Source organism: Doryrhamphus excisus, chromosome 5 (assembly GCF_030265055.1).
Source record: "Doryrhamphus excisus isolate RoL2022-K1 chromosome 5, RoL_Dexc_1.0, whole genome shotgun sequence".
NCBI lineage: Eukaryota > Metazoa > Chordata > Actinopteri > Syngnathiformes > Syngnathidae > Doryrhamphus > Doryrhamphus excisus.
In genome coordinates, this window is record NC_080470.1 from 11,026,844 (window position 1) to 11,044,964 (window position 18,121).

At 42.1% G+C, this 18,121-nt stretch overlaps 3 protein-coding genes across 4 annotated transcripts; 1 reads left to right on the top strand and 2 right to left on the bottom strand.

The window, feature by feature from the left end:
* Window positions 1-2,225: 2,225 nt before the first annotated feature.
* rex1bd (required for excision 1-B domain containing) lies at window positions 2,226-4,900 on the bottom strand. The gene is made up of 5 exons (XM_058073713.1): window positions 4,748-4,900; window positions 4,371-4,453; window positions 4,068-4,272; window positions 2,708-2,796; window positions 2,226-2,616 (listed from the first exon to the last, which is right to left on the bottom strand). Exons 1-5 carry the CDS (start codon window positions 4,748-4,750, stop codon window positions 2,544-2,546), a joined length of 453 nt encoding a protein of 150 aa, XP_057929696.1. The 5' UTR covers window positions 4,751-4,900; the 3' UTR covers window positions 2,226-2,543.
* Window positions 4,901-5,863: 963 nt separating this feature from the next.
* fam78bb (family with sequence similarity 78 member Bb) lies at window positions 5,864-12,453 on the top strand. The gene is made up of 2 exons (XM_058073717.1): window positions 5,864-6,675; window positions 9,483-12,453. Exons 1-2 carry the CDS (start codon window positions 6,410-6,412, stop codon window positions 10,003-10,005), a joined length of 789 nt encoding a protein of 262 aa, XP_057929700.1. The 5' UTR covers window positions 5,864-6,409; the 3' UTR covers window positions 10,006-12,453.
* Window positions 12,373-17,247, bottom strand: slc35a3a (solute carrier family 35 member A3a). Of its 2 annotated transcripts, none has more exons than XM_058073716.1 (8): window positions 16,939-17,247; window positions 16,651-16,859; window positions 16,104-16,258; window positions 15,593-15,715; window positions 15,357-15,534; window positions 14,703-14,821; window positions 14,470-14,603; window positions 12,373-14,390 (listed from the first exon to the last, which is right to left on the bottom strand). In XM_058073716.1, exons 2-8 carry the CDS (start codon window positions 16,838-16,840, stop codon window positions 14,300-14,302), a joined length of 990 nt encoding a protein of 329 aa, XP_057929699.1. In that variant the 5' UTR covers window positions 16,841-16,859; window positions 16,939-17,247; the 3' UTR covers window positions 12,373-14,299. The 2 variants fall into 2 exon arrangements, with proteins under 2 accessions (XP_057929699.1, XP_057929697.1); XM_058073714.1 differs by having other exon boundaries at window positions 12,375-14,390; window positions 16,918-17,246.
* Between the last annotated feature and the right edge of the window lie 874 nt (window positions 17,248-18,121).

The following is an 18,121-nucleotide window of genomic DNA, read 5'->3' on the forward strand; positions in this document are numbered from 1 at the left end:
GCATATACCATGGTTGGAGTGCTGTCCAGTCTGTCTTCTGGTGGCCATCTGCAGCCACAATGTGGATTGTGGTGCATGGCCATTCCTTGCATCAAAAGTGTGATCCATCCAGTTCTGAGTAGGCCAGATTCCACTTGGGTCCCACTCATGATGTCCACCTTGTCATCAGTCACAGCATACTTGCTAAGCATCAATTTGGATGCATGTCTGGAAGCGATTGATTGCAGTCATAAAACACAGTCCATGTGATCGATCCTCCAGGAAAGTTGAACTGGAGACATTGGCACAGCAGATGACATCGGACTCATCATACAGATTGGTCATTGGGGATGTTGTGGTTGTTGACACAGCAAGGGTGGAGGAGTGCGATGAAGATCATGGTCCACTGACACGGATGCACTGTAGGATAAAAAAAAAACTATTATGAGAAGTGTTGTCTGTTTCTTTTCATGTCAGTCTGTATTGGAGATCTTGTAACTATAATCATTGCAAGCCTTGCTCTCAGTGGTTTTAAATTTTCCTTTTTTCCCCACTAATTTTTTAAAGCAAAATACTTTGTTCTTTGGTATTCTTCAAAATCATCATATTTTAACTGCTACTTTTCATGTGTGATTTTAAAAATATGTGTTGTTCCCTTTGGCACAACTACGAAAAAGCTGAGCTGTATTCAAACACTAACTCTTTTTTTTTACTAAGATCCCATTCAAATACAAAGTATAATACACCAAGTATATTTAGGTACAGTACGTGACTTACTCTTTGATATTATTGAGATCCCTGAGCTGGACCTCAACACCAGGACCTTGTTCTGGACCCTGAACAGGTTGTCCACCCACAGCATGGTGGTGGTGGTGAGCACCCACAGCCTCGGCATCACCATTCAATGCCTCTGCACAGCAGAGGTAACAATCTGGAGACAACCTGGTGTGTCACACAGCAGATGGACATGTCCTGGCTGATGCCTTCATGTCTCTATGTGGGTAGGAAGCACAGAGATGATGACGAAGAATATGGTAATGAACACACTTGCTATTGACATATATCTATAATGTACATAGTTAATAATACATTATAATAAAATGTTGTATTATTGTGCTAAACGATGCCAAAGTTTCACATAATGAGGTTTGCGCATTTGGCAGTGAGCCCTGAAAAACATTTGGAATGGTTCTGAACACTTGGTTTCAGAGAGATTTTTGTGACATCACAGTGTGCCTGACTTCCTATGGGCATGTGCTGTCGGCCAGATATGCTCAAGGACTGCCCTCCCCACAGCTATGCTCTGTTTACGGTTGTATGTTAGCAATAAATATTCTCTCAAGGGCATTTCACATGGGACTGTTTTTGTGAACATATAACAATATCCACCAAACTGTTTCTGAAGCCAGAATTATTAAGATGCATTCATGTCGGACATACTATGCGGCCATGCATCCACAGGGGTGGGGAAAACCAGTGTACAGCAGGAGGACCACGTTGCAGTTTTCAGTGGGTCTACCAGAGTCTTTTTTTGTTTGTTTTTTTAGACACGGCCAATCCCACAAAACACATGTAATGACCGCATTTCAACAACAATGTTGTGCCAATATTGCCTGCACTCAGTAAATGCGGACCTATGTACGTTACCACACTTCATATACGATAAGTCAGGGGTCTCCAACCAGTAGCTCTGAGTTACCAGTACTCCTAACCACTTTTCAAGTAGCTCTCCAATGGGTTTGTTAATTTATTATCAACTATACTGACAAAATTTGAAAGTGGGGTTCGGCAGTAGTACAGAAGATCTCAGAGTGCTTGGGAGTGTGACCAATCAGAGTAGAGTGGACGTGCCTGGAGGGGGTGATACCGTGGGTGGAATAAATTAAAACATACAGTTTTGGAAATCTAAGGACATAGAGCCAGAATAGATGCAGGTTCTCGAAGATCTAGAAAGCTTTCCATGCAGGTTATTGTGTGTAGCTGCTCTATGAGTCCACTACTCAACACAAAGGGCAAAAAAAAAGAGCATAATAGGTCCCCTTTAACATGACAATACGTTTCATTACATATTAAAAACTGAAAAATAAATAAAAGGTTGAAAAACAAAACACAGGATACACAGCAACAATGCTCTATTTGGATTGACACCAATATGTTCGAACTCGAACTGAGAGCATGGTGTTACTAATTACGTTCATGTGGCAAAATACGCTCACCAACAAATGTGAACAGACACAAAAAAAAACACTAACAAAGGATTAACTCTATTTTTGTTTAATTTTAATATGAGCAGTGATTAGCTTGTTTTTAACACTTTTATGACAGTTGGTGAAAACAATGGAGTAGATGAAATGTACAGTACTATATTGTTTGATAAGCATTTACTGTAATCTTAAAAGGTTGCAAACATTGACACATTAGTCCTGACCTGCCATAACACCATGCAGAAGAAGAAAGGCTGAATGAGTGTGGAATAAGACTGCAGCAGAAAGAGGGCGGAGCCAGAGCAGGATCAATACATGCAGCTGTCCTGTCCAAAGAGGAAGTATAGTATAGTTGTCCTGTCAATCACACTCCTCCGAGTCGTACTTAAAATCTTGCATGATGTCGCTTAGTGCCTCTTTGTTCGTGATGAGCCTGGATGGTGAGGAATATGTTTGGTACACATCTGTCCACCACGTTAAAAAACAAATCTGTTTATTAGGGACACACAACACAACACACTTACTCGTGTTTGAGCTTGTGGATCTTCTCTTGACAGGCGTCGTCTTCAGGGTGATCCTGAGCACGCTGTCTGGCCAGCTGCAGCTGGGCTGTCTAAACGCACAAAAGATGCAAAGAGGAACAAGCGGATGAACTCAAAGAAGCTTTGTTACCTTTCACGCAGACAGGAAGTTGAATGACTACCATATATTCAGTCTGTTTACTCAGTGTGTTTGTATTGCATTTTATTCCAAACGCTTAGCCTAAACTCAACCTGAACCACCCCCATAATTACTGTGAACTCTCTTAAACCTCCTTGTATTCATTCCAAAACCAACCTTTTCATTAGGATTTGCTTGTATTTTATACTTAATCATGTCACATATTGTTATACTGTATCTGCAAGTTCTTCAAATTAATTTCCATGTCTGGAATAATAAATACAATTGTTTGAATCATGATTAATGTCAATATTTCCATCACCAAATTATAATTTGGTGCTGCATGGTGGGCGAGTGGTTAGCGCGCAGACCTCACAACTAGGAGACCGAAGTTCAATCCCACCCTCGGCCATCTCTGTATGGAGTTAGTATGTTCTCCCCATACATGTGCGGGTTTTCTCTGGGTACTCTGGTTTCCTCCCACATTCCAAAAACATGCTAGGTTAATTGGTGACTACAAATTGTCCATAGGTATGAATGTGAGTGTGAATGGTTGTTTGTCTATATGTGCCCTGTGATTGGCTGGCGACCAGTCCAGGGTGTACCCCGCCTCTCGCCCGAAGACAGCAGGGATAGGCTCCAGCACCCTTGCGACCCTCATGAGGATAAGTGGCAAAACTGAATAAATGTATTTTGAGAATGTTTTGCATACTTCTGCCCTCTGGTGGTGAAACTGCAAAATTGCATCTAAGTGTAAATAAAAGTGCTGCTATTAAAGGTGTTGTTTAGGTTTAGGTTGTTGTTGGTTAGGTAGTGCATGGGGGCAGAAAAGGGAAAGAAATAAGTGTTAATTTTTCACATAGAGATTGCCAAAATTCCCCAAAAAGTGCAGTTCCCCTTTAAAATGGCTGAAAAGCCAAAGTTAAAAGGATAATTCTGACATGCTCTAAACCTATTCCAGGGAGCCCTCTCAGTTCTGGCTCTTCATTGAAATCTGACCAGAAATAGGTTCATGGGACCAAGTAGGGGGCAAGTCACCGTTGATGCACTACACCACTGATGGGGATGTCATCCAACTTCATGAAAAAAAAATCTAAACTATACCTTTAAATCTAAATGGCCACCACATCTCACTTGTCAGGCTGCAGAATTGCATTATTCATCTGATTAAAGAGTAACTTTCTGATGCAAAGAAAACCCTCTCACTTTAAAGTTTTTATTTACCAGTTCGAGCTTCTGCTTCTCTTTGCACTGCAGTTTCTCAATGTGCTCTGAAAGGTCGGGTCGGTCGAACTGCTGGTGGAACTTCTCCTTTATGTCTAGCACCTCCAGAGAGATGCCACTGAAGGCCTTGGTTATCTCGTGCACCAGTTGCTTGTAGTGGTCGAAGTCATACTGGGGGCTGGTTCTCAGGTAGGCCTCGTGTCCTCTGGAAGGAGGTTAAAAAGATGATGTTCTTAAAGCAAAGAGTACATAGGACATGGCATGACAAGGCGTATTTTGGAGCATTAATAAACACAAACATACTCCTCAAAGAGTCGATATGCCTCCAGACGCTCTGACTGAAGCTGGTAAAACCTCTGGATCAGGCCTTTAAAATCTGTAGACACCTGAAGAGAGGAAGTGGAGTAACGCACTCAGAACTATACACTACGGCTGTGGCTACAAATAGCTTCGTCATAATGTAAATGTGCTATTATACATGTTTTGTCATGCCATATCGGAAGACATAATATAATATAATACTTCCTCAAAATACGTTTTCTTTTTAGCTCGTTCACGTTATTTTAGCTTTAAGTGGTTAACACGTTGTAACGTCACGTGGGAAATCAACACACACACTGCGTTAGCCTAGCTTACCGTGTCTATTTAGAAGCGATTTGATATTTTTCAAAAGTACTTACCATTTTAACTTATTAATGAAATACTTCGTTGCTTATCACAAAGACATCCTTCCACATTGTTTTTGTTTCGAGTATTTGGTTAGCCTTGCAGGCATGTCCGCATGGAAATGACGTCACAGTAATTAGCCTTTGAGTAGGCTTCAGAATAAGGGTTACGCTATTAATTTTTTCTCTCTTTTTGAATAGTACACACATACAGAAGTATCATTTTAAGGGGGAATATTGTGGTATACACTGTGTCAGACAGCGTGCTTAAGAAACGGAGAAGCAGGGTGGTTGAAATCATATAAAATGTTATATACTTTCATTTTGAAAGGAGGACATCCAGGCTGTCAAAGGAATGAATTATACCAATCTCTTATTTATAACTGGATGTTTACGAAGCATCACCCAAAGTAATTTCATTCATAAAAATCCTATAACAGAAACAATTCTAATGATTCTGTATAACAATAACATGCTACATGGTGTCACGTTTCATAACAATACAATCAAAGCAGTACAGGCATCAACTATGGTCACTTTTTCCTTTTGTTTTCTTTTCTGTTATCTCATTTATTGTATTTATTTTTTTCAATATTGAACAAACAAAGATATCTACAAATCATTACAACATTACTACTACACTTTTATGCTTTTCTTTTACAATTAAAAACAAGTTAAACATTGTCAGTATTTGCTGAGACATGGAGAAGGAGCATGATTAAATAAAATCACGTTTTTACTACTTCTTTTTGAATACGTTGAAGTGTGTATTTCAGTGTTTAAGGTAAATCACAACCATCCCATTCTTCCAGGACAAGACAATTTGTTTTTTTGTTTTTTTTGTTATGCATAAAATCATAAAGTTTAGGGTTAAAATGCACAAGCTCGTATTGACTTATTGAATAATAAACACCTACGGAATTGTATAAAACATCTGTATGTAGGATACCATTTGAATGATGAGAAACTAAAATGAAGCAAAGAAGAACAATGGACATTACTTACCTGCATTTGGAATGATGAGGTGATTAATAAACATAATGAAGAGGAATTGGGGAGGGTTTAAAGCCACTCAACAGTGTGCAGACGCGGGCACTCCCACGCACTGTGTGTGCCGTTCATTGGTCCATTGGGCATCATCATGTTCAGCACCACGCAGAATGAACAGCGACACGCAGGATGGTTCGGGATGCTGGGCTGCACCTAACGGACCTCCGGTCTTTGGCAAACATGTACACTGGGTAGATGCTTTTGGATTAAGATTACTGGACTGTTCGCCGAGTGGCCTGGATCGTAAAGCCGCATCTCAGGTTACAAGCAGCAGCCTCTGATGTGCTCTTCTGCCGCATCGACAAGCACCGACGCCCGACCTCCAGGTCCCCATGCCATCGCCCCGGTGCCTCGATCATGACATGACATGACAGCTCCGGGAAGAAAGAGGAAGTCACAGGGTAGGAGTGGATCAAGGGACAGAACTTGACTGGTCCACGCAGGGACCCACCTGCGGGCCCCTCAGACCGAAGACTGGCTATAGTGGCTTTGTGAGTGTGGTGATCACCCACCTTCTCTTCAACCCCCACCGGATGCCCGGACCTCGTCGCGCCGCAGCAGGTCTACCCCCAGTCCGCGGTGCAGCTGCAAATCTCCCGGCCGGTCTTCGGGCAGGTCCTCACCGTCATGGGCTGCATCCAAAGCATCGCCTGCAACAAGTCGCGCATCCGGAGGGAGAACATTGCGGTGTGCGAGCTGGCGGCGACCATCGACCATTGCCCCACGGCCATAGAAGAGGACTCGCCCATTGTGCTCCGATACAAGACGCCCTATTTCAAAGCATCGGCGCGGGTCGTCATGCCGCCCATTCCGCGCAACGAGACGTGGGTGGTGGGCTGGATCCAGGCGTGCACCCAGATGGAGTTCTACAACACCTATGGAAACATTGGCATGTGAGTTTATACACTTCTTGCATCAAACACCTCCACTTGCAAGGCCTACGGGTTTTTTCAACTATTGCTCTGCCTCCCAGACTGTGGCTTGGGATCCCTAAATGGGAACCCAAGTGTTAAGTTGTCCATAAACCCTATGAAAAACCTTGGTAAATTCGTCTCAGACATTTTTGTTGTGTGCAGTTTGTGCCTTTCAAATGGTCAGTGCCATTTTCGTTTTTGGGGGGTTATTAAAGATAATTTATAGTTCCATTTAATTTCACCCAGGGTTTTTATTAGTTTATTGACTGCCATCAGCACTTCCGTTTTAATTGTTGCAAAACAATGCGGTTCATTACTTGATACTGTATATTAATATTATTGCATTTTTGAGCCTTTAAGGCCACTGTACATGTTGTTTGCATTTCCTGTTCTTACTTGGTTGCCGTGTAAAAACCTGCAACTTTTATAGGAAAGTTGTCACCGTTTTACTAAAAATGCATCTTTTAGTAAGGCCCCTATACTTTTACTTTGCGCACAACAAAGAACCAAAAAGCTACCTTTGTGATCCTTCAAAGCCCCCATATTATTTGTGCACAACAAAGAACTAGAGTTGCCTTTGAGACCCCCATGTAATGTGAATAAGTTTTTATACACATATTCCAAAAATATTTGAACAAAAACTTTAAAGGTTTTTAGCTGGTATATCTGGGGAGTTGAATCAGAACATTTGCTCAGGGACCTGAGAGGTGAAACATCAAACAAGCGAGTCCAGTTGCTCTGATTCAACACTCGAAAGGCAAGTTTAATAATAGGAGGACCATTTTTTTCTGTAAACACCCCTCTGCCTGAGTTTATACATCAAATGGGACATGCAGCAACTCCCAGTATATAACACACCATGCACACTCACTCAATTGGAGCAAATAGGTTCAATTCATGATCCATTTTTGGGTACCGACCCACAGGAGAACCTCATCTCGCTCACATGGTTGCAACCCAGCAACATGTTCTTAAACTTTTTGTTTTTAGAGCTGTATGACAGCATCATGCTTGTTGTATCACACATCCATATGTCCATTCACACAAACACACACAACAAACAAAGAGAAAAGTTAATGGCCTTTTTATGATGACTTTAGGAATTGTGGCTCATGAAACTCAAAGAGCAGCATTTGTGCACGCAGCAGGTGAAGCATACACATTAAAGACACCCACCGAAAGATTCTGTTCCTGTGACTTTGGCACCTACATAGAAAAAAAAGCTGCAAATACAAAGTGGAAACAGTTGCTGCTCACACACACTCGTGCAGCCTCATTTGCAGGATGTTTTTTCTTTTAATCCTCACTGGTGTCAGTGGTGGGTGCTGGACTGTGGGGGGACGTGGGCCTGGCCAGCCCCAGAGTGTCATCATATCGGTCACAAGACGACAATGATAGATCTGGATAGTCTGCAGGGGGGGCATACAACAAAGCGATGACAATCCGTTGAGAGCATTTGCAGGCTGCGAGTCAGTCAGTGTGTGGGATCAGATGCAACAAGAGGAATTGTCATCCTATTAGCGGCTTTAATCCATGAATTATTTAGCATATAAAAATGGCTAAGGCGCCCATGTTTACGTTGTACAATTGTTTTCAAAACAGAGAAAGACTGTCTGCAAGAGATGTCTGTCGGCAAGATGACATCAGCAATTACTGCTTGATTACTGATCCCTATTTACAATATTTTAACCCAGAAAATTGTGGGGACTGATTAGAATGTACACTGCAATCCACCATAATCAACACTGCCTCTCGAAACAGTTGCTAGACAAATTTCCTGTTCTATGATTATCGTAACATTTTTCCACACTTTGTTCAAGAAAAAGTTTTTTTGATCATGTAAACATATGATCCATCCATCCATTTTCTACGGCTTATCATCACTAGGCTCGCAGGTACGCTGAAGCCTATCCCAGCTGTTTTCGGGTAAGAGGCGGGGTACACCCTGGTTGCCAGCCAGCCAACAGCCATTCACACTCACATTCATACCTATGGACAATTTGGAGTCACCAATTAAACTAACGTTTTTGGAATGTGGGAGGAAACCCACGCACACACGAGGAGAACAAAGTTTTGGGACTCCAGCAAACTACAGTGAGAGCTATTATCCACATATGGTGAAAACATGGAGCAATGGGGAACCTTTTTACACAATCCAAAGAACTGCAGGCCTCACTCTCCTCAGTTAAAGTCAGTGTTCATGACTCCACCCTAAGAAAAGACATTGGGCAAAAGCAGTCTGCTTGGCAGACCTCCAAGGCGGTGAAATATGGTGGTAGTAGTGTAATGGTCTGGGGGCTGTTTTGCTGCTTCAGGACCTTCCAGACTTGCTGTGATAAATTGAAACATCAATTCTGCTGTCTACCCAATCCTGAAGGATAATGTCCGGTCATCTGTTTGTGACCTCAGGCTGAAACCATTTGGGTTCTGCAGCAGGACAATGATCCAAAATAAACAAGCAAGTCCAAGAAAAACTAAATTAAGACTTTGGAGTGGCCTAGTCAAAGTCCTGACCTGAATCCTATTGAGATGCTGTGGCATGACCTTAAAAGGTGGGTCATGCTGTAAAACCCTCCAATGGGGTGAATTACAACAATTCTAATCAGTGGGCCAAAATTCCTCCATAGAACTCATTGCAAGTTATCACAAATGATAATTTATAATGACATCTGACATATTAAGTTTCTAAAAAAAAACATCCAGTTGTGATTGTAATAATGTATACTTACAATTTCAACGAGATTTCCTCCTAAAACGTCAGGGCTATCAAGTATCTTTGATTCCAGGTCAAGCTGGGAGCTGCCTCAGCTGCGAGAAGGCCATGTGAGGGCCATCAGCGACTCAGACGGTGTCAGCTACCCCTGGTATGGTAACACCACCGAGACCGTCACAATCGTGGGTCCCACGTCCAAGCCGTCCCGCTTCACCGTTAGTATGAATGACAATTTCTACCCGAGCGTCACCTGGGCCGTGCCGGTGAGCGAATCCAACACGCCGTTGCTGACCAACATCAAGCGGGATCAGAGTTTCACCACCTGGCTGGTGGCCCTCAACGCCGCTTCCAGAGAGAAGATCTTGCTGCACACAATCAAATGGAGGATGAGGGTGGACATCGCCGTGGAGCCCTCTCGGCCTCTGGGCTACAGGGCCAGGCTTGTGGGCCGGCTGCACCAGGAGCAGCCACGGGTGTTGAGCCACATGGAGCAGATCCCCGCCAACGCCATGGGGAGGCCCAATGCCAATGACGCACAGGTTCTAATGTGGAGGCCCAGGAGAGGTCCTCCACTTGTAGTCATACCGCCCAAGTAGAGTTCATACTGTTGGCACAACATCACAGTAACAGCCTTTCTCCACTTATCATTCTGAGGGTGGGGGGGACAACCGCCTTAATTCCCTACCGCTGCCTTCGATCATCCAGAAAGTCTCTTGTCACAGCACAACTGAGCAAACAAACCCAAAATAGATAGACTGTAGCTACAGAGGCTCAGAAAAACAAAATATGACAAAAAAACAATGGATCTTCAGCCTTAAGATACTTGCCTAACACTGGGTCTACTGGGGGCGTTCACTGAGAGCCATGCAGTGACGTAGAAGTCGCTGCTGTATCAATCAAAATGTGGCGGCACAGCGCATTTTGAAATGCGTGAAGGTCTGTGTGTTTGTATGTTTTTCTATAATGGGTCCAGATTGCTGCTGATTTGTTACACGAGACTGCCTCAACCTGTACTTACGGTTACATATTATCATCAGAAGAAATGTCAGGATTTATTTTTTCACCTGTATTTCATTTTTATGTCAAAGTGACCATTTTATGGAGATAGCCTGAACAAAAAATAAACCAAACTAAACCTTAAAGGTCCCCTGGTGCAAAATACATAAAAAAAAGAAAAGATATTCTAATAGAGCAAAGAAAATTCTTATCTCGCTCACCCTTTTGAGAGCTAGCCCTTTGTGATGTAGCAGAGGTTCATAGTAGGAAGCACTTTGGGCGTGTGACCAATCACAGTGGAGTGGGCATGCTCGAAGGCGGGCCATGGGTGGAATAAATTACAACAGACCGTTTTGGCAGGAAGCACAAATCAAAGGAAATACAGCTGGAATAGGTGAAGATTCTGCAAAATATAAAAAGTTTTCTGTGCGGGTTATTGTGTGTAGCTGCTCTATAGGAGACCACAATTCAATACAAATGGTTGGAAAATTATCATAATATGTATCCTTTCGAGCTACAGACACACAATGCCGCGTGGTCCCAGCAGGGCTAACACTTTTAAACTCCATTGCTTCCAGCATCAAAGGCTGGATTTTGGTTTGGTTTGTTTTTAAAATACTTGCAAAATACTACATCATGGGACCTTTAAGTGATGAGCAATTGGGACAAATGAGGAATAACAGGCATAAATGCTCACTTACAGCTACTTTGAGTCTCCCAATTTGTCTTTAGAAAGCCAGTAATACCTGCTCTGACCTTCTTCTCTACAGCATAACATGATTTTTTTGTGTTTTATCTCATCAAAACTAAGACAAGATAATAGTAATACATGAGGCCTATGTGTTGTATCACGACTGACAAAGATTTGATGTTTACACTGAGAAAAATATACCTCTCTGCGTGTGACTGTATTTTGAGGACCATGACAATAGCATGTTGTTATATGGATTGGGGGAGGGGGGATGGATTATAAGCCCCTTATCTATGTAGATCTAGAAAAAAATGCTACATTTTAGAATTGATTTGTTGGGTTTTGTTTGAATCAGTAGGAAAAAAATGGTAGGTATGATTTTGCAGGAGGGGGTATTAATTTAGTCAAATGCAGACCGTACCAGTCATCTATTAGGGGTAAGGTGGTTACAGGTATTACAGATGAACTTTATTTGTATTTTTTTTCCTAATAATTTTTGCCGGAAGAAAATATGACTTAATCAAGAATATATACAACAATATAATATGCATTACAAAACACTTGATTTTCTTCATCCCGCATGAAATAAATCATCAACTTTTTTTCTGCCTTTTCTCATCAGTGGACAGAATATTCTTATCGATTCCCCCCCGCCCCCCCCCCCCCCCCAAATCCCAAATTCTTTCCCAATATTATTATTAATAATTGGTGCCCGGTGTCAATTTGAAGAAATGGAAATGCAGTAAGTTGATTGTCACTTAATAAAACGCACAAAAAAGACATTTTTACATGATTTTGCTAAACTAAAAAAGAGCAAGTATGAGTTTTCACTGGCCTGTGTTGTGAAAATGTCATATGGAGTGAAATAGCAGCTCTGTCTACTGCATTTCTGTAACCACGCCATTTGCCGCGAGTCTATAATAAGCCTTCACGCTCCCATGCACACACCCTGTTGACAACCTCGCCAAGCAGAGGTGTGGAACTTAATTCATTGTAGCTGTTACATGGGAGCCATTTATGAGGCGTTTGAGCCCCCCAGCCCGCCCACTGACAATCATGGGGAACATCCAGACTTTTAAACATAGCAGGAGCATGTAGTGAGGGAAACATTTCGTTAATGTGCATCAGGGCTGTTAAAGTGTCTTTTCCAGTGACAGAAGCTGTTTTACATGGAGGCAGACCCCCGTTTAAAAAGTGAATGGTACAAGAGGGGGTACACTCTTGTAGCGTTCCATTGTGTTACATATGAAAGGACGGCAAGAAGTTCTTCTCTAGCATTTGCATGCAGTGTTTTTAATTCATTAAAACAAATGACTACATTTATTTTAAGTGTGAATTCATTCCTTCAATTGTGTTATTTCCTCATAGCAAAAAGGGTGAAAATGTATTTCTTTATCTGGAATATACGTAGATACAAGCAGCACAACATTCAGAAAGATTTTTTTGGGTGACTTTATAAAAAGATTCTCTTAGTAGTAATTTCATTAACAACGTAACCATACCCGCTTTTGAAGCAAACAAGTCATTTCTGAAGAAGAATAACAGTCAAATCATACAATTCAACTCATAAATCTCTGATCAGCATGAAAAAGCCAGTGCGTTTCAGACATAGATTACATACAGTTACATTTCTTTGACCATTTGGTTCCCTACAATTAACAGAAATTAAATCAGTGTCTGTTTCAGTAATTTAAACCCTGATTAAGAGACAAATAAATTAACCCATTGACATTAGTGCTCTATGTTAAATGTGCCATTATTTACAACAATGTGTCATTGTATATTTGAATTAACCCCTTAGCATTCCGTGACTTTTTTTTGGCAAAATCTCTGAAAAAAAAAAAAACTACACCCAAAGTAAATGTAAAGCTGGCTTTGAACTATTTGAAGTACAGTCATGGTTGTGAGGTCTTTTTAAAAGGTAAGAAGCGCCGTTTTACCTGTACATACACCGTAATCTTTTGTTTATTTTCATAGTTGGAGCATAGAAAACCTGTTTACCATCTTGTAAATATGTTTTTTTAACATTATTAGAACACTTTAGACATGAAATAACACACATACAAGCACCTTTACATTCGTATTATATATATCGCATATATAATCAGAGAAAACAGCCAAATAAAATGTATGACTGCATTAAATGCGTTTCGGTGCTAGTCGGGAAGAATAATGTGTGGTGGATAGGAAGTGACGTAGGGGCTTCAGAGTTGTTGTGTGTTATGGCCACAGTAGCCTGTGTTATTATCATGATTATTGTTATTATTATTGTGCCCGTTGTCATAGCAATTAAACTTGCAATAAAAGCCTGTTGCGGCAATCAAGTCTGGTGCGGGTCTGACCAAACACTTATTGATACCTAGTGACCAATATAGAATACTACATTCACAATTTGACTGCCTTCCATTTAGCCATTTTTATGCCTGACAATATTAATTTAGGCTAAAGATTTGTACAATTTGCGCAAATATGCCTATTTTTGAGTATTTAACCAGTTCAACAAGAAATTGATAAATGAACAGTTAACATCACGGTTACCTTGACTAACGACTTGTTGGTGAACACTGTGATGAGTGGGGTGGGGAAGGGACGGAAGATTCGGAAGGTTTATTTGCAGTTGGAATAATGAGAGGCTTCAAAGATGAGTTGCATTTACAGTTAATCGTCGTTTAGCGCGGTTTGGTGGTTCCGGACCCGACCACAAGTGAATTTCCGCCAAGTAGGATTTAATATTAGTAAACTGAATATTTTGTTAGTTAACACGTTTTTCTAACATGATAGCCATGGGAACGCTAAGGGGTTAATAATAGTTTTATTTAGTTTCTGGTAAGAGTCCTGGAGCACCCCCTTGTGGGCCCCCTATGCCTCCGCATAGCTCAAAGCTGCGTTGGTATAGCAAGACCTCTATGCTCAGCACAAATAAGGCTGCCAGGGCTAGAGAGTTTTTATTGCCAAAAATGGAATGATGTGACAGTAAAGTGACTGATGCTCAAACTGGTCGGCTGTCTGAGTAGAAGAGGCACTTTGGGTGTAAACAGCATTGTGTTTTTGTTTCCTTTAAATTCTTCCTCGCCAACCTGATAAATTCTCCAGTCTCTAACAAAAACATCAACAACAAAACACAAGACATTTCCCCCCTTTTCCCTCACCACTTCCCTTAACCTCATTTTGTCTTCTTCAACACGAAGTTCTGCTGTCCCATCTCACGCCCTGCTGGGATTGGGGGCCACCTTGCCTTCGTAGCCGTAGAGAAATGTGGCCATGATGACGAGGATGGCTCCAGAGAAGAAAACTCTGACAAAAGATGACAAAATAAATCAGACAGAGAAAAGTAAAAGGGAAAAGGTGGCTGCGTTTGGCGTGCTTCCTGTACCCTGTGGGCTCAAAGTCCTGTAACCAGAAGTATGAAATAAGCGTGGACAGGATGATGGAGAGCGACGTGGCGAAGCCTTTGAGAATATTGTCAGCATACTTGATGACCGCTGCTATGACCAGACCACCCAGCGCCTAAGGGAAAACAAACAAGATGGACCCGTGTGGAGGCCTCCCCTGTGGGCGGATGCATGGAGTAAAGTGCTCCATGACAGTGATTGGGTTGAGACTGACCTGCAGCGTGACAACTGTCCAGGTGACTGTGTTGTATCCCTGGAACATTCCCAATTCCAGTACTTTATCGCCTTCAAAGGACAGCATCCCGGCCAAGCCAAACACAAAGCCAAACATCCCTGAAATAAAAAAACAAAATTAATGAACGTGAGTATACGTAAATATGCTAACTTCATTCATCCAAACACTGTAACCTCCAAAGTCAACCTGTTTCACGACAATGACTTCCAAGTTGTTCCACTGGACAATGATTTAATTCAACCTCATCTCCCTGTTCACTTGTATTCCAACCCGGAATGTGGTGGAAAACTGAAGCAACGACTACACCTTCATCACATCCTCCAAAACAGAGCCACACTCAACCAAAAGAACTTTGACTTAATACCACATATTTTCCAATAAATGGGAATGTGCTTTTTGTCCTGTCGAGCCATTGGGGCAGATTTTCATTTGACAAGATTTTATGTTTTAAATTTGGAGCAGCCGTACTGGAGCAGGAGGGGATAGAAATGATCAATGATGTACGTGATCATCTTACACCTGGATGGAATGGAGGACCCACTCAACTGTATCACAAGTCATTTGGCACCACAAAAGAGCGAACCCATTCTTGCATGGACAAAAGTTGCATTTTCCGACCTGACTTTCACTGACCTAGCTGAATGTTGCGGATCCAGACGCTCTGTTTGCTCTCCTTTAGGATCTTCTCAAAGTAGACGCCAGCAAAGCCGCTGGAGCAACACGCCACCAGAACCGCTGCAACGCCCACAAACTGAGAGCCTGAGGACACGGCAGCCTCCTTCTCAGGGCCCAGCGATGATTCAGATGGCCACTGTAAATACCTTTCAAATTAGTTGTTGGGCCTGAAAATGTATTAACCATTACTGTACCTGCACAAGAGCCACTCCAGCCATGAGGATGAGCAAAGACAGCCATTGGTAGACGCCCAGCCTACGACCCAGCATGGACACAGAAAACAGAGCTGTGGTCAGGATCTTTAGTTGGTAGGTGACCTGGTGAGAGAAAGCGCCACATGTGAGCAACAATAATAAATAACTAATTTGCTACTAAAAAAGTATTCATGCTGTTTCTTTACGACCTGAACGCCTAACCCCAAAGACGTATTTATACATTTTTTGCGCGAGAGGCAAAAAGAGGTGATGACGCATCTGCACAATAGAAGTGGGCACGTTTGGTGCAGTTTTAAGCTACAAAAACAGCCACAAGGTGGCTGAAGGGAATTTTTAAAGTTATTATCATGTTTAAATAGCTCTAGACCACAATTGTTTGTGTGCAGTGAAAAATCTGTTAAAATAATAAAAATGTCCAGTATTGAGAGGGATGTCCTTTAAAAAATAACTTAAGTGTTTTTAAAAATTGACGAGTCTGATGTGGTGGTACCTGGTACGTGGCGGCATCCAAGTTGGACAGAGCGATGTAGAGCAGGTTGTTCTGCAGGGTGTAGATGCCGGATGGAATGGCCAGCTTCAATGTTTCTATGGGTTTGTAGGCAATTTCCTGCCGGAGAACGCTGTTTAAAGCTCGCACGCTGTAGCCTGAAGAGGGACATTGCAACATGAGGACTGTCACAAGTCCTATTGTATTTTTGTCATTCAATGGTTGATATAGCTGAGGCCAGATGTCACTCTCTGCTATAGTATACATTGCTAGATCTTCAACTACAACACAATGTGCTTCTACACAATCAACTATTACTACTAAACTCTAAATGAACTACAACTATATACACACCAACTTTCTCCACAACTACAATGACACTATTTAGTACTACACCCTCAACTACTAATGCAGTCTTCATTAAATCAAATCTACTCTCCTCTCAAATACTGCTATTACTTAGTACTACTAACACTGTTGACGCTACTAAAAGGTTTTAACAAATGCATCAACTTGATATGACGTGTTGTAATAACTTAAAGGCACTCACTATGTTCTTTAAAGACGAGCAGCAAACAGATGATGATCTTCATGACCTCTGCCACCACCACTGCAGAGGAGGCCAGGTACCGCGGGCCCTCGGCCTGCAGGGTGCGGGAGTATCGCATGATAAGCACCAAAGAGGTGGTCTGGAACACCAGCACCCCCAGAGAGAGGTACTTTAGCCGGAAAGTAGCCATTGTCGCCGCTCTGTAGAAGCTGAGAAGAGGCGCAATGATTACAACAAATTAAGACAGGAGACAGAAGGTTCTCTTACCTTTATTGTATTCGTTTATACCTAAAACGACGTAAATAGGAACAATACGTGTTCCTTGAGGATAAATGCGAGCTTAGTTCTTGTCTTGCCCTCAGCAAGTGTCCACACAGACAAGCTAGTGGAGCTTCAGCTGTCAAAACAGCCGCAATTTCACGTCCTGTCGTTCGTCGACCCGGTGCTGGGCATCGACCATCCGCGGAAAAAGGCACATTGTTACCCTCACGTAGTTAAACGTCATTGTAACTTAGCTTACCATTGTAACAAACTGCGGACTGGACGGGTACAAAGGATTCTGAAAAGTAAGAATCACTTCCGTGTACACATTCTTCTTCGTTGTTCCTTGCCCGTAGGGCACCACCTGCTGTTTGGTAAGCGAACTGCACAACTCATAGGTGTTTCTTTATTGCTAGTGTTTCTTTATTGCCAGTGTACGGCGTCGAATCACTCTCACAAAGTCCCTGCGCGTATTAACCATAAGCAGCCCCGATTTATAGACAAACCGGTGGAAGTGGGCCCAATAATTATTTCAAAAGCACTATGACGCGAGTGGCTGCTTTGAGAACACACCGATTCGCTAGCATTCCCTGTTAAATATTTTCTTTTCAGCCGAGGGAATACGCTAGATTTGCTCACATTTTGAGCTGTGCACCAGGAACAAACTGCAATATGAAATATTAACTTATACAATGTTAGCAGATGTATATGTCAGAGCAGTCCTTGCATTGAGTACTCTTTTCAAATTACAATTGCGTACTTCGACACAACAAAACACTTTATTCGCAACACTGCCACCTATTGCTCACCACGGGGTACATCTTTCTAGAATTCAGTACATTCATTCATTTATTCATTTTCTACTGCTTATCCTCACGAGGGTCGCGGGGGTGCTGGAGCCTATCCCAGCTGTCTTTGGGCGAGAGGTAGGGTACACCCTGGACTGGTCGCCAGCCAATCACAGGGCACATATAGACAAACAACCATTCACACTCACATTCATACCTATGGACAATGCAAACTCCACACAGAGATGGCCGAGGATGGAATTGAACTCCGGTCTCCTAGCTGTGTGGCCTGCACACTAACCGCTATTCCAACAGTAGTCCACCCTTGCTCTATTGGCTGCAACAATGTTGCTTTTGGCAATAATAATCTTAATCGTAATAATCATTTCAATTGCAAATTTCAATTGCCTTACTGTGGATGA